The 23,856-nt window shown below is 36.1% G+C and overlaps 4 protein-coding genes and 1 pseudogene across 8 annotated transcripts in view; all 5 read left to right on the forward strand.

The window, feature by feature from the left end:
- The first annotated feature begins 997 nt into the window (after window positions 1-997).
- On the forward strand, window positions 998-2,211 carry LOC110416105 (uncharacterized). Its single transcript, XM_021427943.2, has one exon. The coding sequence runs from the start codon at window positions 1,426-1,428 to the stop codon at window positions 2,041-2,043; it is 618 nt and encodes a 205-aa protein (XP_021283618.1). The 5' UTR covers window positions 998-1,425; the 3' UTR covers window positions 2,044-2,211.
- A 6,447-nt stretch (window positions 2,212-8,658) lies between these two features.
- LOC110417026 (protein MIZU-KUSSEI 1 pseudogene) lies at window positions 8,659-9,686 on the forward strand (annotated as a pseudogene).
- A 3,696-nt stretch (window positions 9,687-13,382) lies between these two features.
- LOC110416745 (Serine/Threonine-kinase, putative (Protein of unknown function, DUF547)) lies at window positions 13,383-19,448 on the forward strand. Of its 2 annotated transcripts, XM_021428810.1 has the most exons (11): window positions 13,383-13,715; window positions 13,889-13,969; window positions 14,085-14,154; window positions 14,768-14,884; window positions 15,635-15,949; window positions 16,142-16,530; window positions 16,960-17,059; window positions 17,428-17,481; window positions 17,568-17,654; window positions 18,583-18,711; window positions 18,815-19,448. In XM_021428810.1, exons 2-11 carry the CDS (start codon window positions 13,902-13,904, stop codon window positions 19,151-19,153), a joined length of 1,668 nt encoding a protein of 555 aa, XP_021284485.1. In that variant the 5' UTR covers window positions 13,383-13,715; window positions 13,889-13,901; the 3' UTR covers window positions 19,154-19,448. The 2 variants fall into 2 exon arrangements, with proteins under 2 accessions (XP_021284485.1, XP_021284486.1); XM_021428811.2 differs by lacking the exon at window positions 13,383-13,715 and having other exon boundaries at window positions 13,725-13,969; window positions 17,428-17,475.
- Window positions 19,449-19,815: 367 nt separating this feature from the next.
- LOC110417144 (AP-1 complex subunit sigma-1-like) lies at window positions 19,816-22,245 on the forward strand. 4 transcript variants are annotated; one of them, XM_089783597.1, is made up of 8 exons: window positions 19,816-19,919; window positions 20,389-20,475; window positions 20,727-20,902; window positions 20,977-21,085; window positions 21,228-21,263; window positions 21,537-21,623; window positions 21,722-21,794; window positions 22,110-22,245. In XM_089783597.1, exons 1-7 carry the CDS (start codon window positions 19,917-19,919, stop codon window positions 21,791-21,793), a joined length of 570 nt encoding a protein of 189 aa, XP_089639723.1. In that variant the 5' UTR covers window positions 19,816-19,916; the 3' UTR covers window position 21,794; window positions 22,110-22,245. The 4 variants fall into 4 exon arrangements, with proteins under 4 accessions (XP_089639723.1, XP_089639724.1, XP_089639725.1 ...); XM_089783598.1 differs by having other exon boundaries at window positions 21,722-21,760; window positions 22,101-22,237; XM_089783599.1 differs by having other exon boundaries at window positions 21,722-21,760; window positions 22,110-22,178.
- A 1,383-nt stretch (window positions 22,246-23,628) lies between these two features.
- The window catches only part of LOC110416896 (Tetratricopeptide repeat (TPR)-like superfamily protein), a 10,048-nt gene continuing 9,820 nt past the window's right edge, over window positions 23,629-23,856 (forward strand). The window contains exon 1 of the mRNA XM_021429026.2: window positions 23,629-23,795. Coding sequence (XP_021284701.1) covers window positions 23,784-23,795 — 12 coding nt within the window. The 5' untranslated portion in view covers window positions 23,629-23,783. The remainder of the gene's footprint in view (window positions 23,796-23,856) is intronic.

A 23,856-nucleotide genomic window follows, 5' to 3' on the forward strand; every position in this document is an offset into this window, starting at 1 on the left:
CCTTGCTATATCTGGGTGATTGAAAATTTGTTTTTTAAAGTTTAGGGCTTGGGCGCATTCCATTGTTCAATGGTTAAGGACTTAGGCCCATCAATACCTGCAAAGTGGCTACCTAGTTTGGGCTCTATGCCCAGAACCACTTCACAAGCATTGCCACTGTTCTCCTATACGTTTTTGTCAAAAAATGGTAGTCAGCAGCAATCACGTCAAAACCTCGTAGGGTAGGCGGGGGTGGGGGTTTCTTGCGGCCGTCCATCCATGGAAAATACTTGGTAATTTCTTTGCTTGAGTCAATAAGACATGTATATATCATCGATTACGTGGGGCTTCAGGTATTCTTTGTTGCTTACGCATAGCTGAAGAAACCGTAAAATCAACTGAAATTTTCATCATTCCATTTCGAACGGGGATGATGGGTGCATGACACGTAAACTTTTTGTAGCTACTTCTTTTGCATGATAAGAGTTGAACATAGTAGTCTTCGGATGGCTGACACAACCCAATTGACATTTATATTCAGTGAACAAGTTGTTGTAACACGCTGCTGTATGAAAATGATAGAAGCCAATGATGGAATACACATTCACATGGAACAATCTAGTGAAAAGGTAGAGCAGATTTGGTACATGCCATTAAGGCACTAACTAATGGATACTGAAACCAGGTTTAATCCAGTGATTTTGTTTTTATTCTGTTTTAATTGCTTTCCCCTATCTCCTCCTCCCATGTTCTATGGACCAAATATATAGTTATATATATATATATAGCAATAAATAAATATTGACTTGTCATAAAATGGGGACAGCTGCTGGTTGTGGACGGTCAGAGCGGGGGAGTTTGAACAACACTGTACTACATTAGTTACGGCTCGTAGCCAAAGTCCTCTGCTTGTAGCTCAAGTCATCTCGTTCAGACTCCAACAACAGTCGAGGTCCGTGATTGGATTTGGACTCGCCCGATGCGTCACTGCTGAGTCAGGACTGCGGGCTCGGTTATATGTTTTGATTCGGTTAATTGATACTTTAATTAGTAGTTGTACTAAACTAGCAATTAGCAAAGCCCGAAAGTCAAGGTCAACGTTGGGAAAGCCCAAAAATTAACTGACGCCACCCCAAAGTCATCATCTGTCAGCTGTTCGCCGGTTTGTTCGAAAAGTACAACCGTGACTTCCAACGGAATTTCGTCCCCCCGCGTGACGGCTTCGCTTACGTCACCATTAACAAACGTGCGTTCTCGTTCATACATAAATCATGATTCAACTCTTTTTAATATCCCTACAGCTCTGTCTCCCCTCTTTGCTTCCAGATTCCAAATCTCTCCCCTTTTCTTTTCTGCTTCTCAAACTGTCGACCTAGCTAGTACCTGCAGCTTGAGAGCAAAGGCTTAATTAACTAAGGCTACCAACAGCCTGGAACTCCTTCATCCATGGGAACCTGCTTCTCTTTGAATTCTCGAACGGCACTGTCTGAATCTGCGGGGCCCCCAACTGCTCAAGTTGTTTCCCTCAACGGCGATCTTCATAAATATAACATTCCTGTGTTGGTCTCTCACGTTCTCCAGGCCGAAGTTGCTGCGTCTTCCTCATCGTCTTCCTCGTTGCCATCCTCTGCCATCTTCCTCTGCAATTCTGACCGATTGTATTACGATGATTACATTCCGGCCTTGGATATCGACCACCAGCTGCAAACGAATCAAATATACTTCGTGCTTCCCAATTCCAAGCTTCAGCAGCGCTTGACCTCCAAGGACATGGCCGCTTTGGCCGTCAAAGCCAGCGTTGCCATCCAAAATGCCTCTAAAAACGAATCCCATTGCCGCAAAAAGGCCCGGATTTCTCCTGTTTTGCTCGTAGCTCAATCTCTTCCTGTTGTTGACAAAGATGATGCACCTACAGCACCCAAGTCCTTCGCCGAGCCTCAGCCTCGGTTTTCAAGATCTGCTTCCATTCGAAATTTGCATAGATATACCTCTAGACGAGCCAAATTGGCCGTTCGTTCTTTTAGGCTTAGGTTGTCCACCATTTACGAAGGCTCCGTTCTGTAATCTCTGCCCGGAATCACCTTCATGAGCGCCAAAACTTTAATCCAAGCACTGATTTTTGTAACCTACTAGTATTCAAACGTTTCCTGTATAAAATTAAAAAACTGTGAGTTCCAATTTTCTAAATTACTATTATTTTGAGGTTCAATGCCACATAATTTTTCAGGCTCATTATGGCTTTTCATTTACAATTTCCGTTACAATCATTCAAGTCCCCAACCTTCATATATATATTCTTGACTTTTAGCTTTAATCCTTGTTGCTGTTCCGCACCCATACTTGTCCATCTTCGTCTTCCTCTTTGTTTAATTTGAAGACGGGAAGAAGGAACAAAGAAGAAGCGGTGTGTCTTGGTTTTACGAAAACAAGTTTCCAAACCCAAAGGCAGAAATTGCCGAGTGGTCGCCGATTCTGGAGGCATCCAGAAGCAGCAAAGCGGATGCGTTTGAAACCAATCCACGCGGACCGAATGGGAACTAACATTTTCTGTTTTCCTATTTTACCCTTACTGTTGTCCCATGTGATGTCGCGTCACTTTGTGTTCTTGGTTGACCACCTCACTACCGTCCAATATATATTTTTAGAATTTGTAATATTATTTCATGTTAATATTACCACACTACTTACTTTTCTTTTTGTTTTTATGTGTTTAGTTTTTATTTTTAAATTATAGTTATATATCAATGTTACTAATTTTAAATATAAATACTTGTAGCATTTTAATTAAAATTTTATCATTTTAATTCATAAATTATATTCAAATGAATATTTTTTTTGTCAAATTAAATAAATCTTATTAACATTGTTAATCAACAAATTTTTTAAATGATAATTTAAAAATATAATAATTAAATATATCTATTTTCATCGATATTCATAGATTTATATACATCAAGAAAGATTCCTTATTCATATCTTATGTAGTAAAATAGAGAGTGCATGGGCAGTCAGTGTTTTTCCTTTCATATGTTCTCCTTCTCCATCTCTTATTGTTTGACATATTGGAGTCATATCTTATTACATAGATTAAGGATACAAATTTCAAATATAATTTGGATATAATTTGATATTCTATTTAAATAAATACTTTGATTAAAAAATTTGACAAAATTTTTTCCATTCAACAAATGCTAACCAAATTTTTTTTATAAATGATATTTTCAAATATTTTTTATGTAAATGTTCTTCTCATTGAATTTTATCAGTCCATAAATTATAATTTTCGAAGTTGTTTTTTATTTAATTGATTTTAATGAAAAATTTCATACTTTACATGAAAAAACTTTGCTTAAATTTGGTCATAAATTTACAGTAAAAAGAAAGCAACCCCCTACGTGAAATATGTGATGCTTCCTTCAACATCAATGCTTTTAAAATCACAGATCGTTATTATTATAATATTTACCAACGAAAGTGGAGTTGCTTAATTTCATGCATGATAATCTAGGTCAATACTTCCATTAATTGATGATTGAGACAAGGACGAAGCTTGAGAAAGATTGTTTGAAATATGATGGCCACCCTTTTCTAAACAACTTTAACATATTAATTAAAGTATAGTTTTTCTAACAAATATTACTTGCTTCACAAATATATAGTTTAACAAAATTTAACTTAATTTTTAATTTTGACCTATATATATGTATGAATATGATTTGAATGTTTAGATAAAAAATGGATTATTGATTTAATATATGAATTGAAAAATTATGATCAATTTCGAAAATTTATTAGGATGATTTAGTTGATTAATGTGCAAGTGTTTGACTGTCTACAAAAATCTAAATAAAAGACACGTAGAGGGAATTAAAAAGGGATCAAACAAAACTTAAATTTGAAAATCTAAATGGATAGATTGAGAGACCTTATTGCATAGATTAAGGATACAAATTTCAAATAATTTGGATATAGTTCAATACTTTATTTAAATAAATATTTTTATTGAAAATTTGGACAAAAATTTCACCCTTCAATAAATTTTAATCAAACTCTATGTATAAATGATATTTTTAATTAATTGTTTATAGAAATGATCTTCTCGTTTAATTCTAACAATCTATAAATTTTAATTTTGAAAATTATTTATTCATTTAGTCGATTTTAACCATAAAACTATTTTTAAAAAAAAAATAAATTGTGATAAAGAGAAAGCAAAGCCCCTGATATATGTGACACTTCCTTCAAAGTCAATACTTTTAAAATCACAGATTGGTATAGCAATAATATTTACCTACGAAATTGAAGCCTCTTATTTCATGTATGGTATACAATCTTGGTCAACACTTCCATTAATGGATGATTAATGAGAAAGGGATAGAGTTTGACAAAGATTGTTTGAAATATGATCCCCGCCCTCTTTTCAAACAAACTTTTTTTGAGTTTTTTCAATTAAATTAAGAAAAAAGATTTAGATCAAACTTTCTAAATAAAGAATCATGTACTAACCAACGAATTAAATACTCAAGTGTTTTTGAAACAAATTTTAATGTATTATAATATAACTTTTCTAACAAAGATTACTTGCTTCACAAACATATAATTTAATAAAATCTCGCTTAATGTTTAGCTTTGGCGTAAAACATATATATATGTATATAATATGTTTGAATGCATATTATACGTTTGAATATGATTTGAATGTTTAATGAGTCATTGATTTAATGTATGAATTAAAAAGTGATGATCAATTTTGAAAATTCTTGGAGCTGATTTAGTTGACTGTTGTGCTTGTGTTTGAATATTTATGAAAATCTTAATAAAAGACACGTAAAGGGAATCGAGAGACGTTAGGCGTAAAATTCATTACGGAGAAATTTGGATGGATCGCAGCTAGATCGTATTCTTTCTATATATCTTGACTTCCAAATTTTATAGTAATATTTATTGTGGTCTAATGGTTAACGGGCTAATGGACTTGTCCATGATAGAGAACAAGTTTGGGCTAAAGCTAGAAATAGTCCAACTTTGCTTCAGGACTCATAATATTAGTTGGCCTCCCAAATCCTCGGCCTTTTAAACGCTTAAATCTAACCCGCGAGGTGAGAATTAAACTCCACGCTGAAGCCTGATTGCACTTGCTGCTCAGGTCTTCAGATGCAAGAAAAGTATTCCCAAGATTTTGTCAAGTATGTGGATGCTTTTCATTTATCAGTGTTCTCTTTTGGTTGCTTGTAAAGAGTTGACAAAATATTAGGCTAGCTAACTAAAAAAAGGTAAAAACTTACCTATATATAATTATTAGCTTCTTTTGAAGATTCAGGGCCAATGCTTGGGGAAAGGAGTGATGTGATGCTCTCTCCCAGTGAGACTGTAAATTAAGGAAATATTTCTGCGGCAACCATATTTCCTGGGACATAGGCTTTTGGTTTCAGTCATGATAGGAGCAATGGAATGGAGTTGGTCTTGGAACTGAAATGCTGTTAGTTGCTTAGCATCGAATCGACCTAGCTACAATTCACACACTAAAAGAAAGTCGACCTAGCTAGGTACAAGCTAAAATGATGATATGTGCCCCGACAGGTTTGCCACTTTCTCATTGACGACCCTAGTGAACAGGTCGAGATATTGTCAACTTTTACAGCAAAAACTGTGACTGTCCCCCTTGCCCTTAGCTGTGTGAGAATATATGTCACTCTCATAGAGTAGTGTTCTGTGTCTCTGTGCCACATTCTGACGGCATGAGTGGTCATAATTTACAGCCAGCTGGTATCGCCTGCAGATCTTGCTAATTTCTTCATCCATCTAATCCACTTTCTCCTGCGCTAAGTTATTGTCATATTGCCCATCCGCCCGGACTTGATTCATCTTAAAGCATCACAAGGTACGTAAAGAAATATGAATCATTGCAGTAAGGAAAGAAATCGAGTTAATAACTATTATCAGCAGCCAACAAGATTGCTTGCATTCATTCTAAAAGGTGGAAGATGAGAGAAGGGGTAGAAAGATTACTTCCTTCTCCACTAATCATGGGATATATGTGCGATCAGCTCAGCTGATTAGCACTAATCATACACAATCAAAAAGTTAAGTTGATATCTTGTTTTGTAAGGGAGTGGAAAAGCATGTTGCAAAAGCAATTTCCTTAATTGAAAATCCAAAAGAAAAGTGGATCATATTCCTTCTTTCGTGTACTATATACATAAAAGCCTTTCTTGATATGAATAGCCAACCCTTGTAAAAGTATCTTTCCTCTTGTATAAATATGCCCAGATGGCAATTTGGTTTCGGTTTAACAGAACTTTAATATTGCTTAGCAGTTCAATGATACTGATTGCTTTCATTTATTCCAAAAAAAAGACATTCATGCATGGCTTTACCCTAAGCCTCATAATTAACACATGCAGTCATAATAGATCACTGCAAAACATATGGATTCGGAGCATAACACATGATTGCGACTCATTATAATAACTGAGACAAATTAAAGGGCTAGCTACCTCATCTGTTTAACTGATGTTGTTTGGGTTAGGTGAGCAGGTCAATTAGCCTTGCTTTTAAAGGGCTAACTAGCTTTTAGCTTTCGTGTAAAGGAAAGAGGACGATAGTGGATGTAATATTTTGTTTTCTTTCAGGTATGACTCGACACAAACATGTAGCCGGTCTGTCCTAGAGAGCAAGGTGCACGTTTTGCTCCAAGGGAATCCATTGGAGGAGTTCATTCTTCTTACTACACTTGTCAAAATTAATTGTAATTACACAAACCTTTGGAAGTTTGTGATTCCAAATTGGAAAAAATATGGCATCCATTATTGAATAAAGTATATAACAAAGGTGAGGATGGAATGAAATCGTGCAAAAACCTAGTTCTATTGGTGTGGGGGGACCCAAAAGCATTTCATACATGTCTTGACGGGTGGATGCATTTCCCATTTTGGCTTATGCCTCTTCCAACTTGTTATTCTTTTGCTTTATATATATATATATATATATATATATATAAAGAATTATTAATTTAATATTAATTTCTTGTTATTTTATTGAATTTAATTTAATTTGATTTTCTTGACCAAACATTAATCATGCCATGTTTGATGTCTTATGCGGCATCTTTTTCACGATAAGCATAAAAGCAACTTTGATTTTGTTACATGAAAAAGTAATCAATTGATATAAAATACCACCCAATTATGCACTGCAGAACCAGACAGGCACCACACACAGGGATCTGAGGAGGGTGTAAAAAAAAAAAAAAGAAGGGTTTTTGCTTTGCCAGCGCTGAATGCATGCCTATATATATGTGGGTGTGGGGAATTTAAAAGTACTCGGCGCAGTGATTTCAGTGAGTAATTAACCTAATTAGCTTTTCAGTGCTTTTTACAAGGCTATTATATATTTAATTTGAGCACTGGATGGAAACACTGCCACATGAGCCGTCTCGTCCACGACAAACTTACAAAAGGGGGAAAGATGGATATTGTTGCTAAACTTGTAGACAAAGTTTTGCATGTGCATAGATAAAAAGTTTTCAACAGTCGCTACTCTTTTCATCTTTCGAAAACAAGGAATAGTTATTAGTGTACCTTTAATTTGTTTCATGGATCTCAACTTAATTATGCATTACAAAATTGTAACTATACCAGGGAGTATATCACATATGTTTCAATTAGAAATCAAACATTTAATTTAATCCAAGACGTTGATCATCGAATGAAAATCTATTAATATATATATATATAGGTATGCTTTAATTAAGAGTATAAGTAGAGTACTTTAACATGATATTAATTAATTAAGACTCCAATTTTTATCCTAAGATAAGCTTTGGACTAAATGACATTGGCGGGGTCGGTATCTGTGGACTGTGGGTTGCAAAAGCTTGGGACAGGCAGGACTGATAGGGTCTAATCATTGCCTGGTGCATGCTCATGGTCATGCATGCTATCCTATTCCTTCCACTGTAGCCCACCCACTTTAATTGAAGAGTTGAACCTTCTCTCTCCCTTGTTTTTCTTTTTCCTTTTTTATTTTATTTTGGGCTCTCAACAACCAGCGGTAAATTGTCAACCTTTTTGTTGTTGTTGTTGGAAGAACCTAGGCTTTTCTTGTACGTGCACTGGCCGATTGTCTTAGCTTGTAGGTGCCTAATGATTTAATTAATTAGGAGTTGGACATTTTAACACAGCTCAAATGGATGGGAATCTGTATCGGCTAATGGGAACAGGCCTCGTCCATAGTGTAAAGGAGCAAAAATTACAATCATATATGTACAATAATAGATACAGCAATTAATCATCTAGAAGAGGAATTGGGAATGGTGTTGTTTGTTGAATTATTAGGGAGTAGGGACACGTGCAAGGGCCTAAATCAATCAGCTTAAAATTGTGACTACCTGAGAAAATCAATGGAATGGTAACTGGATACAAATCACATTGGTGCATTAAGTCTGGTATACTTTCGCAATCCAACAGGCTGAGAGGTCGGATCAAAGTTTGTGAAAGCTTTCGCAATCACGCGCACCACCATCCAAGGATGGGCCCCTCTCACCCCTCGTGGGCAGAATTATTGCCCACGATTCCTGAGCCCACTCCCACGCACCTTTTGCTCCCTTTGCTCTCTTTTGCTTTTGGTTTGCTTATTTATTGCCTTGAAATTCTCCACACCTCCAGTCAGTTCCCCTCCGCTTCCTTCACCTACTCCTACTACTACAAAGCTAATTACTTACTACTACCTGTCGTCTATGCTATCTATCTTTACGTCTTTCTCCTACTGTCGACGGCCATCTCTTTTTTGTTAGAATATTTTTGGCCTTAATTTTTATTTGTGCAGGCAGCTACACCAAAGATGAGGATGATGATAGACCTCGGGAGCCAGAGAGGGCCTCTCCATATAAATATAATGGACACGGCAACCTCTGTGGAGTGTGGCAGGGAAGTTAGGTTCCGCCGATCTTTCCGGTCTCTGGTGGAATGCATGGTCCCTTGTTGCGGCTTCCAACCTTCAGACTCAGTCTCCAGCGACACGGAATCAACCCATGGCTCAAGTTCAACGGTGACAGGAACCTTCTTTGGATACAGGAAGGGCCGTGTGAGCTTCTGCCTCCAGGATGACACGCGAAGCTCTCCTCTTCTGCTACTGGAGTTCGCTGTCCCCACCGCATACCTTGCCAGAGAGATGCAGTACGGTCTGCTGAGGATAGCGCTGGAATGCGACAAGCACAAAGAAAATAGATGCAGCAGCCCTTGCTCGCTCTATAACGTGCCCGTTTGGTCCATGTACTGCAATGGAAGGAAGGTGGGATTTGCCATAAGGAGGCAGATGAGCGTCAATGATGCGGCGGTGCTTAAGCTCATGCAGTCTGTGTCGGTGGGTGCTGGAGTTTTGCCGGTTTCGCCGAAGTCGTCCGAGGAGGACGGGGACCTCATGTATCTGCGAGCTAGTTTCGAAAGGGTCATTGGCTCAGCCGACTCCGAGTCATTTCACATGCTTAACCCAGTGGGTAGCACTGGTCAGGAGCTCAGCATATTTCTATTGAGATCATGACACCTCTACGAATTATATATATATATATCATTTCCACTCAAAAGTTTTAAACCCAACCCACCGGGCTGTGCTGAATTATAGGATGATTTATTCTTACTTCTTGTCACTTGTAGTCATTAAGTAGTATATATATATATATATATAGTTCCAAGTTTCATGTATTTGCTTGTCTAATTCCCTCATCCTTCCCTTATCTTTCAAGATTAATCTAGTTCTTCCATAAAAAAGGTAAAAAGATTAAAAGATCTATGTCTTCACACACAGACACACAAATCAAGATTAAGTCATACAGATCATATACATTTGTATAATTACTTTCCTAATCCAGCCCTAACATCATGACAAGTACTGCTTCTTCTCTTGGTTATGCAGTGCGCTGCTAGCTATCTTCTACTTAAAGATATGTCAACTTAAAGAGAACCAACATGTTGAACATGCAAGTTTAATTTTCTTAGTACCTAATTATACAATTTTTATCCATTTTGGTATGCGACAAGTTTAATGAGATAATAACCATTATTTGGTGCATTTCAACGACACAAATGACATAATGCTGTTATAAGGTCATGAAACATGTCTTCTTTTGGATATTAAATACATCACTCTCATTTAATTATGATTTATTTGGAAGATTTTGATCGGAGTTAATGAAAGATCTCTGTCATTGATTCAATCTATGTATCATTGATTTGTATTTAATATGTTTAATTTGTATATAAATCATATATAGTTATTAATTTAAGAAGATAAATATTTTTTGTATCAACACAAACATAGCTAGTCCTATATATTAGGATTAGAAAATTGTTGTGGTTATAGAAATGGTAAACTTGCGTGGGCAGGGGGGTGACAAATGGGATCAATCAAAATTAGAATCGTCAAGAGACAAGGGGTGCCCCAGGGCATGGATGATTTAAGAGGAAAAAGCATTGCATTTGCTGACTGCCACTGCGTCATTGCACTTGAAGACAGATGACAGTATGACACCCCATTTAGAAACAATCACATGAATCAAGATATGGGCTTAATGGACAAGAATTACGATATCCCAAAGGCCATATGTATATCAATCTATGATATAGTAGCATATAATCCAAGTTTAGCCAGCCTAATTAGTTATGCCCTTAATTAATATATCCCTCGGCATTGGCATTTTGGATCATATGCCTCAAGTCTTTGGACTTTGGTTGACTGTTGCTTTGCTGTTTTGAGACATTATTGATTCGGAACATGCATGAGGTCCCGGGGCAATCGCGAGAAAACGAAAGTATAACGTGAAAATAGACCAAACGAAAGGCTGTGTACCGATTGGACAAACACTGGCATTGCAGGGGAGGTGAAGATTTTAATTGTATGGCATTCATTCATTGCGACACAAAAAGGATGAAAGAAGCAACACATGAATTCAGCTGAGCTGTCCTCCAGGGCAGGAACTTTGTTTTCGGTTTCTTCTTCCTCCGAGACTGAGAGCCATACATAATCCAAGGAATCAAACAATATATTGAGGATTTGACTGTTGACTGGCCCTTTAATAATTGGGTTATTTTAATTTACATGTATATGGTGAGTGCCAGCAAAGGAGTGACTGCTTTGTATTTGTGTCCCCTACCAAAAAAAGAGTCCTATTTGTTTGGCTTTGGGCATATGGAAAAAAAGGTGGATAAGATTTTTTCTATTATTATATATATTCGTTTTAATATGGACATGCACACGAGTGGACTATCTACCCAACACAATGGCTCCACCCACCACCTCCTCTTTTGTCTCGGCGCCTCTCATTCCCTGATTCCTTCTTCCCCATGAATTTGACCATTTGTTTTATTTTATTAGACGGATTTGCTTCCTAATTAATCAATCTACATAATAGTAGGATATCCACACACTGCAGTCTTCAGGCGCAAACCCATAATGGACTGCTCACTGCTGCATGCCTTGATAACATTAAAGCGCTAGCGGACCCGTCGGCCCGATCTCGGGGCCTGCAAGAAGAGGCGGAAGGGATGTTGGAAGTTGAAGTGAGTGGCGTGAGTGAAAAACTTGATGGGCCTTGTGGGATATGGACCTTTGGGTAAAAAACCATAAAAAAACCCGACCCAAACTAGGTGTGTTTGCCAACAGGATACAACAAGGGCATAATGCTTCAAGAGTTGTAGTAGTAGTGTGTCGTACAGAGACAAAACAAGGCATTGGTTTGCCTATTAATTTTGGTACTAATAACTGAAGCAGATCAATGTCCCCTCCCCCAAAACAAAATTGAAGCAGATGCAACACAATATTCCACACTCTAATCAGTGTAAAACGCTTTCGGCCCACGCTTTTAATGATTGAAAGAGACCGCCCAGTGCCGTCCGCCCAACTTTTTTTCTTAATTTAGAATTAGAAACCAGGCCTAGGCCCATTAAAGTTTTTCTGCCGCTTAGCTCGCCAGCTTCTGTTGCATGTAATCCTGAACCCTGAACCATCTCCTTCCTCGCTCCTCATTTACTTCTTGCCCCCACGGCAGAAGCCTCAGATCAGAATATGTCAAAGCTGACACTTAGCCTGATACCACCTTGAGACTTAATGCAATTTCTTTTTTCTTGAATCTTCTTCTTATTTTCAAGTAATGTAGTCTGTATGTTTTTCTATAATCTATAATCAAAGGAGCAAAGGAGTTTGCACTTTGCAAGCCCAAGTCTCCGGAGTAAAAACCATTCTTTTATTACTGTATGCAGTAGTTATTCTCTTGTTCAATGACACAAAAGGGAAAATTGCAGTTATTTTGAGAAGCTATATGCTGCTTTTTTTTTCAAGGAGGAACAGCTTTTTAGATAAATTAAATTCAAATAGTGTTAAGTTATAATTATTTTGAAATTAAGTTGATAAAAAAATGAACAGTACATGTAAATTTATGCATTGATCCAAATTAAAACTATTTTTTTAGTATTAGCTGAATTTTTTATAGTAAATTTTATCCAAACCAGGGTGACTTCAACAATAGGGGAGTATTGAAGATTTCAATGGGGATATTTATCACGGATTCGCTACCAGGGTCCCCTATGTTTATTGCAGATATAGACGTAATTCAGTAAGCCTCAGTAAAGAAATCAGATTTAGAAATCTCAACTTTAGTTCATCCAATAAAGAAATAAATGTAAAAGATTTTCTCTACTTTAATTCATGGAAAACTGCTCCTCAGTCCTGACAGCAATAATGATCAATCAGGGTGGGAAGGTGGTATTTCTTTGAAACTCCGCCCATGGCCAGGGATGATTAATTGACTTAGGGGTGGCGTTGATACTAGCATTAATTACATCTTAGCACTATTTGTTTAATTATTTTCAGTTGATTGCTTTTGATGAATTTATTAATGTTAGGTGCAGAGAGTCGCAGGGCAGATGGATTAATTGATTAATTATCTTCACTTGGTTGCTTCAGATGAATTATATAAATTTTAGGTGCAGAGTGTCTCAGGGCAGATGAATTTGTTGATGTGTTGGACTTGGCATGCGGATTGCCGGGGTTTAACAATGGAGTGAGTTGGACAGAGCCAATACCTTTTCAGCAAAGTCGTAATCATAACTGCTTACTTTCCTCCACCTAATCTCAATATCTAATGAGGATTCTGTATTTGTCTCGTCACTTTAATCATGATGTAAACAGTTGCTCTCCCTGGTCACCTCATATGACTCATAATTGCTGTTTCTAAATACCCAGTTCGACCCTTCGGGGTGCGTTGTCTTGACCCCACTCCATGGACCATGGCCATTGTTTGAGATCCTGTTAGTGTTTACCTTAATCTCCTTCTTCCCCTCCTGTAAGATCTTTATATCCATTGATATTGGATGTAAATCATTAATTTGTTTTACTATTACTTTGGTTTATATTCTTCGTAGTCATTACTACTATAGGATAAGCAATTTATCCTTGTCGTCATTAATTGTTTTCTAGACCGAGCAGTTATGTTGCAAGGAATCAATGCGGTGTAGATGAATCTTGTTCGGTTGCATGTTTCTTTCTTCGCCTACCTAACTCGTCTAACTTCTTAAAACTGGCAAATGTCTGTCTTTTTGACCTCTTGTTCATCTCTTCTTGTTTGTCGTCTCTACCATCAGATGATGAAATATATGCCAAGTGCTAAAAGCTTCCATTGCTTAAAGAATGAAGCTTGGCAATAACCGAAGCTGGAGCTTTGAAATGCATTGCATTTGACTTAGGTAATACGACCAGTACCATCCCCACTTAATTAGTGGGTCAAGTTGTGATGTGACTGCATCCTGCACGACTCCACACACTCTCAATCAACTACTCCATATACATGTTCTTAGTAATTTACTGCTTCTTTTGTTGCCCTCGCCTCTCAAATTAACTTACTGGAGTCAAACAGCAGAACTAAAAAGGAGATGCTAGGTGCCAATGGCCGCTCCGCTTCCTCTTCTTCTCCTTCCCCTTGGCACCTTTGTTCCTCCAGGTAAAGCTTATGCAAGACTTGGAGGTTTTTCTGCGCATTCCTTCCACTGTAGACGAAACAATTGTCCAGTAACATACTAACTTTGTTGTTGTATTCGTTTTTAATTTCTTTGCAGAAATCTTGACGACGGGAATCTCCAAAGTATGCTAAATATATCGCCTAGACTATCCATGTTATCTAATCCAGTAAGTAGTTGTCAAATTTTCCTTTTGCCTGTCTGCAACAAAGTAAATTGCCATCTATTTTTTCTGGTACATTCTGCCCATTGGTGGCTTAGTTTTTAATTACTAGCATAAGTTTCTCCATTAAAGAAATCGTTGTTCTGGGACGCAGCCAGTGGAATGACTGGTGGAGAATCTAAAATTTAGCAAGTATATATGGAGAATGTGACAGTGGAGTGTTCATTGGAGAAAAAGATTTTCTTATCTGGAAGATCAGTTCCTGACTACTTTCCTCCTTACAAGAAATCAGCTACTTCTTAACCTTATGTTCTGGAAGTTATCTTACATTGGCTAATTGGGACGCAATCCTCTAATTTGAGGAGCTGAAGGGCTAATCTGCCACATAAATGCTTGGTATCATGCCCGTCTTATGGCATCAACATGCTCTCAGTATTGTCTTCTAGCTTATGACAGAAGTTTAAGACTTATTCTAAGCCAAGTTTCATCTAAGCTTCTACAGCAGTAAAACGTTTCGCTGCCTTGGCACTGGTTGATCAATGTCACTAGCTTCATATGCTGCTAGTTTCACTTTGTGGCAGTTTTATAATGGCGCTATGCTCTGTTCTGTTTGATGCAGGATGCCCTGTTGGAGAGGTCATTACCTGACCAGGCTTCAACGCACTGGAATTCCAGAAAAGAAGTTTGTTATTGCTCCAGTAAATCTGTTGCTTCCAATGGCACACCAGGGCCAAAGGTTTTCCTCCTGAACTCTGTTGCCTATTATGAGAAGCTAATTTTAACGGACAGTCGAGCTTTCTCTAATTTCATGAATAGTTTACAAATATCTGAAACCAATTTTATATGCAAATCCATAATATTTTTGGGGGATTGAAATTTAGGTTACCTTGCTAGAACAAAACATTTCTGCAAGCGGTAGCAGAAAGCAAACAGAAATTTAAATTTACATATAAGGGATTAGAAACAACTGAAAATAAATGATAGCAACACATAAGTCATTGATTCGTTCATTTAGACCCCAGTATTGAAAGAAAAGCTCATTACTGGAACTTTTTGTGATATTGGATAGGCAGTTGATCTTCATTGTTATGACTCGGATTGGAGAGTTTTCCCATATTTCCTGCAATTCCTTTCTCTCCAGATTGCATAAATGCAGGCAGACCATGCTTTTTAAGTTATACCACAGTAGAAGGCTTCCCTTTAAAATATTTGTTTACCTACTAGAAATCCACCAAGGCTCTAAATAAAATAAAAGATAGGTACAACATTTCTTGCTGAACTTCTCTTCAGCATAAGGGTATGAAGAAAAGCAGATGATTTCTAGTTTTGGTAGAAGTTAGAACTGGTGCATATCAAGCAGACAGTATTAAGGATAGTAGTCGTGTAGTCAATTTAACCATCCAAGCTACGATGAAATACTTAACTATAAATGAAATACCTATGGAACTCTGTTAACTTGATCTAAGCTGTTAGTTCTCAAATGCAGTCATCTGTGAGACTGAGGAGGGAGATTGCTGTACTTGAGCTCGAAATTTTGCATTTAGAACGTTATCTTCTCTCGTTGTATCGAACAGCTTTTGAAGAACACCTGCCAACCTTATCAAATAATGCTGGAAACCATTTAGAATGTGAGACAGAATTACTGTTACCAATTGTGGCAAATGGGTTGCACCACAACTTGGAGCCACGCGTGCAGAAATCTGATTTTGCAAATCATGACCAGCCTTCCCCTGCACATGATTCTTTCGTTTCAGATGACCAGAATTGTCCCTCCAGTTTTAATATTGCAGCGTCTGCAAGGGTAAATATGCATCAGCTTCTCATTTTGTTTAGTTAATCTGCCTTGTTTGCTCTTTGCACAGGATCACACTTTCTTTACTGTTGTTAGAACGCATATATGCATTCTGAAAACATCTGCCTATTCCCTATATCCAATTATCCATCCTTGAGGGCTTGTAAGAAATTTTATGTTATCTATCTTACACTATTGCAGGAAGAGAAATTATCTGCTTCTGGTCATCGCAGTCTTGCTGATCACCTTGGTGCTTCTCATATGGATAAGAACCTTTACAATCCCGACAGACTTGCTGAACATATAGTGAGATGCATATCTTCTATTTATTGTAAACTTGCCCATGTCCCACAAGCCCATGCAGGCTTGTCAGCTTCTCCTGTTTCATCTCTGTCCTCCTCAAGTATATTTTCTTCTAAAACTCCTTGTGATAGTTGGAGTCCTCATTATACTGAGGCGTCTAAAGGAAACAATCAATTTCAAGGCTCAAAAGAAGAGAGTGGGCCACATGCTGCAATAATAGAGGTTTCAAAATTAAATCTAGATAATGATAGTTTCAATTATGCTGCCATAATGCTACAAAACTTCAGGTAATCCACTTACACCCATCATTTGATCCATTCAACTAGAATAATTCATTGCATAATTAGATGTATGGGATAGCGTCAACATGTGGCTTATTCTAATCTTGTTTTCGAAAGGTTTATGATGAAAGACAGAGGTAACAGTCTTAGACAGCATACTGAAGTATAAAGACAGAATGATCCTCTGAGAATTTTTTTTTATTTCTACTTTTTCTTTTTTAGGGATTTCATTAATTTAAAAAAAGTACTTAAAGTTCATGCAGTGTGCTAAGATTGTTCATGAAGGATAGAAAACAGTTCCAAACATACCTAAGACAAAATGTAATCAGAGTTTTGAGATGCATAAATTGATGCCTAATTTCACAGAGTTGCTTTGCCTCTCATATTTCTGCAGTGTTCTTGGGGAATTTCTTAAATTATGTTAGATTTATGTAGGTCATTGGTCCGAAATCTTGAGAAGGTTGACCCAAGGAAAATGAAGCGTGAAGAGAAGCTTGCATTCTGGATCAACATTCACAATGCCCTGGTGATGCATGTATGGCTTTTGGCACTTGAACTCCTACCCATGAATAGTAATGAAATATGTATTCTAGTACTACTCGTCAATAGATTGCTAATTGCTACCAGCTGTAAGTCATGAACATGTGAGTCACTATCATAGGCAATCCTAATGAGATGATTCAAGTCCCACTTTCAACTCAGTGACTCAGCCATTAGTTTTTGTTCCTGCTTGCCGATTACAATTCATTGAGAAAACTTAACAAAAGTATTTGCCTATTTTCTGTCTAACTTTGTTTTTCCAATTCAGAAGTATCATAGGCTTCGATGCCTGTTGTCCTCATTTTTACTTTTGGCTATTCTTCTAAGATATGGATGTCTGACATGAATCTTAGGATTTTGCAGGCAAACTTAGCATATGGAACTCATAGTCATGTCAAAAGTACCTCCATAGTGAGAGTAAAACACTTATCCTTTATTTTTTCTGTGCTCATTGTGATTTCATATATCAATGATACTTTTGTGTTTTGACTCTCATATTTCAGGCAGAATACAATGTTGGTGGATATCGCATTAATGCTTATATCATCCAAACCTCCATTTTAGGAATTCGGCCACACCAACCAGCACCGGTATGCCTCTTATTTAAAAGTCATTAGTGTCCACTTTAGCTATATAGATGCTAATAATTATGACAGTAATATGCTTCAAGGCATATAATAACATGGTTTGCTATGAATTCATAATGTAATGTTTTCTTTGGAGTTTCAAAAAAGAATACATTTTTACTATTCCATTCCATTTTGATCATGCAAGACATCCTAAAGAGAAAAAGAGAAAAACACGAAATTGCATAGAAATCCAACTTCCAAAGAATTCATAAATCCATTGTCTTTTGGTGCTTGCATTACTTAGCCTTGGGATTGCGGCACTTCGGCTTTGGGATAAGAAAACCCTGTGAGGGAGAGTAGAGTATTATTAGGGTATCGTGAGACTGAACTTGATGAAGTCTCAAGTTCCAAAAATGCTTGCTTGCTAATCTCCTCCTTGGGTAGGTTGAAGTAGGTGGTGTTGATTCTTAAGACCATACCTTCAAACCAGGTCTCAGCTCATCTCATAAACTGGGAGAATAAATTAAACCTCTTGTTGGCTGGTACAGGGCTTGAGTTTCATTGCCCTTGCTTTTTACCCATGTAGGCGTCTAGAATGATGCAACTCTCCTTGTCTTGCCAGAGCTTTGAGAATAAATGGTCTTACAGAATGGAAGCAACCTGTTTTCCTGGGAACCCCTTCTATCAGGAATGGTCGGTTCCCTACATTTTAAGAAGAAATTCATTACTCTGTATGTGCTGTTGTTGGTTTCCCTCTCAAATATGCTAATGGAGAGCTGAATTATACATGTAGAGGTTTTGTAAAAGTAAATTTACTTCAGAAAGTCTCTGTCTCACCATATCAATCCAATAAAAAATGCTTACTTCAGACAGTCTCTCTATACTATGTTTTGTGCTTTGGATCAAATATATTTACTAACTGGGCAGTCCCGTTTCTTAATGCATGAAGTGGCTGCAAACACTGTTTTCTCCAGGACGGAAACCTAAGGCAACGAGCACCAAACATGTGTATGCCTTAGAATACCCGGAGCCCCTTGTTCATTTTGCACTTTGTTTGGGAGCCTACTCTGACCCAATGGTAAGATTGTTTCTCTTTGCATCTAAGATTAGTTTTATATTTAAACAGTCATAGAATGTTTGAAGGTATAGATTGTCTGATGAGAAACAACTTAATGCTCAAGGTTCGAGTATACACAGCTGAAAACATATTTAGAGATCTCAAGCTTGCTATGGAAGAGTTCATTCATTCTAGAGTCTACATCCACAAGGAGGTGAAAATTTTCCTTCCTAAAGTTCTTTATTACTTTGCAAAGGATATGTTACTAGACATGAAGAATGTATTGGAGATAGTTAGCGAGTGTGTATCAGAAGAGCAACGTGAATTTATCCAGAAACTGATGAAGGGACGGCCCGACAAGTACATCCACTGGTTATCTCAAAGTTCGAGTTTTCGGTATCTCATCCATGGAGAACTGGCTAAAGAAGAGAGAGCGTTTGATGAGTCCTTCCTCTGCACCTAATAATAGGAAAATAATATGTCAAATTATTTTGGTAAATTGCCTTATAGAATGTGTAATAAGCTGTATAGAGTTGTTGGAAATAGAAACCTGTAAAATCTTTGTTGGTTTTAGTTGATGAATCTTCCATGTTTATTGCTGCAAGCTTCACTGATTGGTATGCTTGTTTTTCAGCTTGTACTAGCATTTTAGGTTGGCACTTGGCAGTCATTTCGTTAAAACTACATGTAAAACATGCAGTGGGCATGAATTGCTAGTAGTATAAATGGATGCCATCAGCATCTATAGTTTTTCTTTATTTTTTAATTTTAAACATCTCTACCCACAATCTGATCCTCATCTTTTGAATTTCCTGTCATCCCGATAACTTAGGTTAAGTAGGCCTGAAAGGGTCATAGGAACAAGCAATTCAAATCCTAAACCAAGGATATATTGGTTATGCATGAAGGGGTTGGAATATGGGAAGTACAAGTACTTAAATTACTGCCACAAAGCAAATGCAAAAGCAAAATTGAAGCCGAGATAATCTTGTTGTTTACTATTTCAATGACTGTGCCGTCTAAATTCTAAATAGATTGCTTTTATAGTGGACCGTGTGTTCAAAACCTTCCCCCTTTTATGCTCCGAGATAGAAGAGAGTGTTTGACCCAAAAACACAGAATCGAATTTGACCCAAAAAAAAATGTAATTCATCTTCTCCGAAACCAAGTGTAGATCCTGTCATACCTGAAAAAGGTTCAAGCTTGAAAACTTGTTCTTTTGAGCAATGGTATGATTCGTATCTTGTTCATTTTGTAGGTTTTTGGACTCATTCAGATCAGATCTTGCATTTGGTGCGCTATGCTTTTGCATTGTCATCATCATCTGTTATTGCTAATGTTGCTTTCCTAAAAAAACTGTAGAAAAGCTCTATAATTGCACATAGAGCAGGAGATTCTATGGTACACTCAGGGAGGACAACCCTCAAGTGTTTCAATGTTTTTGAAAATAGAGAAACAGGCCTAGCATACATATTAGCTATGCCCAAACCTTTAGGCCCTTCAACCTTTATTCGTTGAGCTGAAGGAGGACTTTTCAGGATTTTAGCTCCTGGTAACTCAATTCACCGTATATATAGAATGCCACAAATATACATGGAACTATAAAATGGTTTATATATATAAACCTGATAGTCCTGTGTTGTATGTCTTCGAGGCACGTTGTGCTGTAAGTCTAACTGCGTGCACTACTTGTTCCAGATTCACTTTGTTCTCCTTGTTAGCCGGCAAGGAAAGGTCAGGTTGACGAAATGGTATTCACCTTATTCCCAGAAGGAGAGAAGTAAGGTACGTTCAAAGTTGATAAGTTTTTCTCAACTGTTATCGTATACGGTGGTGATAGAAATGAATAGAAGCAATAATCTCGTTCTGTTAGCTCCCAGCTTTGCACTACTTTACTTCTCTTAAACTAGCAGCATCTTGCACATGACCGATGGCTGCAATAAAGTTCTCTGTGAAGACCCATTCATAGCTGAATATATCGTTTGGTTTTTGATACATCATATATATTTATATGCAAGCATGCTCATAAATGATAGACATTCTTCTTGCTGGTCTGCACTCCTGGATCCTGTGATCTTGCGTGGGTGCTGAAACTTTCTGTGGATGTTAACTTTGTAAAGGTGATCCGGGAGCTTAGTGGGATAATACTCAGTCGAGGCCCCAAGTTGTGCAACTTTGTTGAGTGGAGGGGCTTCAAAGTTGTCTATAAAAGGTAATGTCGATGTATCTATAAAAGGCAAATCATGAATATGTAATCAATTTAATTTGTAGGGATATCATGCTCAGATATGCAGGTCTCTACTTTTGCATGTGCATTAACCAAGATGACAATGAACTAGAGATTCTGGATATAATTCACCATTATGTTGAGATACTGGACCGCTATTTTGGCAGTGTGAGCCTGCTAAACCCTCTAGTCATTGAAGACACAGTATATATATATATATATATATATATATATATACATACTTGAATGTTCTGATCTGATACCTATAAAACTGATCTTTGCATTCTTTACTATTCGTACTTTTCTGTAGGTATGTGAGCTGGACTTGATCTTTAACTTCCATAAGGTACTTTCTGTAAATCTGCTTCTTGTTTGATTTTTAGTTATGAAATTTAAGGATATCGATCACACAAAAGTATTACTGAACGAGTTAGGACAGCTTTTCTCCATGAACTAATTATTCTGGCAAAATATGGCAAGGGGAAAAGATCCATCTTTATTAAATTGGATCAATTATTGCCAAATTGGTTATATTATATCTAGTGTTTGAACATGTTTTTCTTTGATTCACACTTGGTATCAAAGAGTCTCTCTAACCATCAAGTTGCAAGAATCATAGGCTTACTACATATTGGATGAGCTTTTGATTGCGGGTGAACTTCAAGAATCAAGCAAGAGAACAGTCTTACGTTTGGTAGATGCGCAGGTATAAGTAGTTAATTAGCATCCTTTATGCATGACTCGCGTGAAGATGCATCTGAATTCAGGACAATCTGACGGCTTGGTTCTGAATAATTAATGCAGGATTGCATAGTGGAGATTGCACATCAGCAGGCCAGCTCGGTGGGTAATCTAATTGCACAGGCCACCAAATAATGTATACACATGCAAGTCCAACCATCAATCTTTTTTTTTTTTTTCTCATGTTCCATTTGATCAATTATTTGTGTATCTTTGAAGATCCGTACGTTGAAACCTCTTTTCTCTTTTCTTCATAAGTGAATATCGATTATCATATAAATAGATGTCAACATATAATTGATTTGTACAAAAAATTATATGTGAAAATAAATTTTTTTACATAATATTATTTAAAAATTTAAATACATTATCTTACATTTATTACGTTCGATATATATATTTACATTATACATTTGTTTTTGGTATTTCTTGTTAATTAAAGTTGAAACAGGGTATTGGCTAAAACAAAGGGGAGATAAAGCATTTCTTTTTTGGAGGGCCCTACCAACATATGGTGGCACGTGCTAAAATGTGTACACGAGCCTTGAGGTTGAAGAATGAGGAGCCAGCAGGAAAAAGGATTTGGGCTTTGGCCTTTGGCCTTTGGGTTTTCTTTATTTAAGATTAGATGAAAAGAGATATTTTGTGCTTTTTCTGTTTGCTTTCTTTCTTTATTTAAAACGTGATAATTCAAAATAATTTTAGAGGAAAAAAATATTATCAATTATACACATTTAATCAACCAATTCATTTTTTTGTAATTTTTTCTTACATTCTTTGAATTTTGGAAATAATTATAATTTAAAATAAAAATCAAAATAATTTTTTAAAAAAATTAATCACGCATACACAATTAATCAATCAATTTTCGTATTTGAAATTGAGTAAAAGAGTTTTAGATTTTTAGGTGAAGGAGAGACAATGATAACAAAGAAATAAAAAATAATAATAATAATCAGACAAAAAAAAGTAAAAAGAAGATAAAAAAATAATTTCTTTTCAATGTGGTGCTTTCTTCTTCTTTTTTGTTTTCATTTTTTTCTTCTTTATTTTTCTTTCCTTTTTTTTCTGATTTTTTAAAATATTTTTAAAAAAATCAACTATACAAATTTAATGAATTAATTTACATTTTTCTAAATGAAAAACAAAATTATAATTTTCTATAACAAAAAGTGGGGGTTTTGCTAGTTTAAATCGTGCAATTGAGTTCATTATTGCTTGAATCTAAAATAAGAGTAAGATATGACTCTTGATTAAGAATATTAAATATGATAGTAATATTTTTAAAATTAAAAATATTAAATATAATAATAATATCTTTAAAATTGATTGTTGCATGTCAACATTTTTTTTATTTGAGAAATAGAAATTCGAACTCACTTTTTTAATAAAGATTTGATGTATTTATTATTGAGTTAAATATTTATGTGTCAAATTAGTATTTTTGGAATTTGGACTCTATTCCATACAGTTGCGTGTCAAAGCAATTATCACATTTGGATAAAAACAAATAATATTTTTGAAAGATTATACATTTTAATCTATATGAAAGATAAAATGAATTATTTTCATTTTTATAGGGATTAATTATGTTAAAATTAGTGTAACGTTTTAACTTCTTGTCAATATTTTAATCAATTATAACTTCTTTATTACTTTTTTCGCTTTTAGCTCCTCAATTGTGAGAAGGAGTGAACGGAATTGAATAAATAACATTTTAAATTAGAAAAGAAAAGCACAAATGTGAGTTTAGAAAAAAAATATAAATGCAAATCTTATTTTAAACGAAAAGTAAAGGGCTAATAAATTATTATTTTAATACATATATTTTTATTATATAGTTAGTGTTTGATGTAATTTCCTCACTTAAGGTGATGACACATAACCTCTGACACCAAAACTTAGTTAAAGAGTTTATTTAATATATAAATAATAAATAATAAAAATATCAATAAAAATCGAAGTCCTAGTTTTGCAAACATTTGTATTCAGAATGTGGAGTGTCCGGAGACTTTGTGAGCATTTCATGGGTCCGATGGGGAAAATGTAAATAAACCAGAGCACCACAGCAAGCAGCAATGATGCCAGTTTGCCAAAGGCAAAGCAAAAACCCAAAGCTCCAAAAATGAAAACAACGGTCTCTTTTTGACTTTCTATTCCCTTCCTTCGGCGGTTCTTTTTCTTTTTGAAGAACATTT

Source organism: Theobroma umbraticum, unplaced genomic scaffold (assembly GCF_002168275.2).
Source record: "Theobroma umbraticum cultivar Fairchild unplaced genomic scaffold, ASM216827v3 scaffold_51.0, whole genome shotgun sequence".
Lineage (NCBI taxonomy): Eukaryota > Viridiplantae > Streptophyta > Magnoliopsida > Malvales > Malvaceae > Theobroma > Theobroma umbraticum.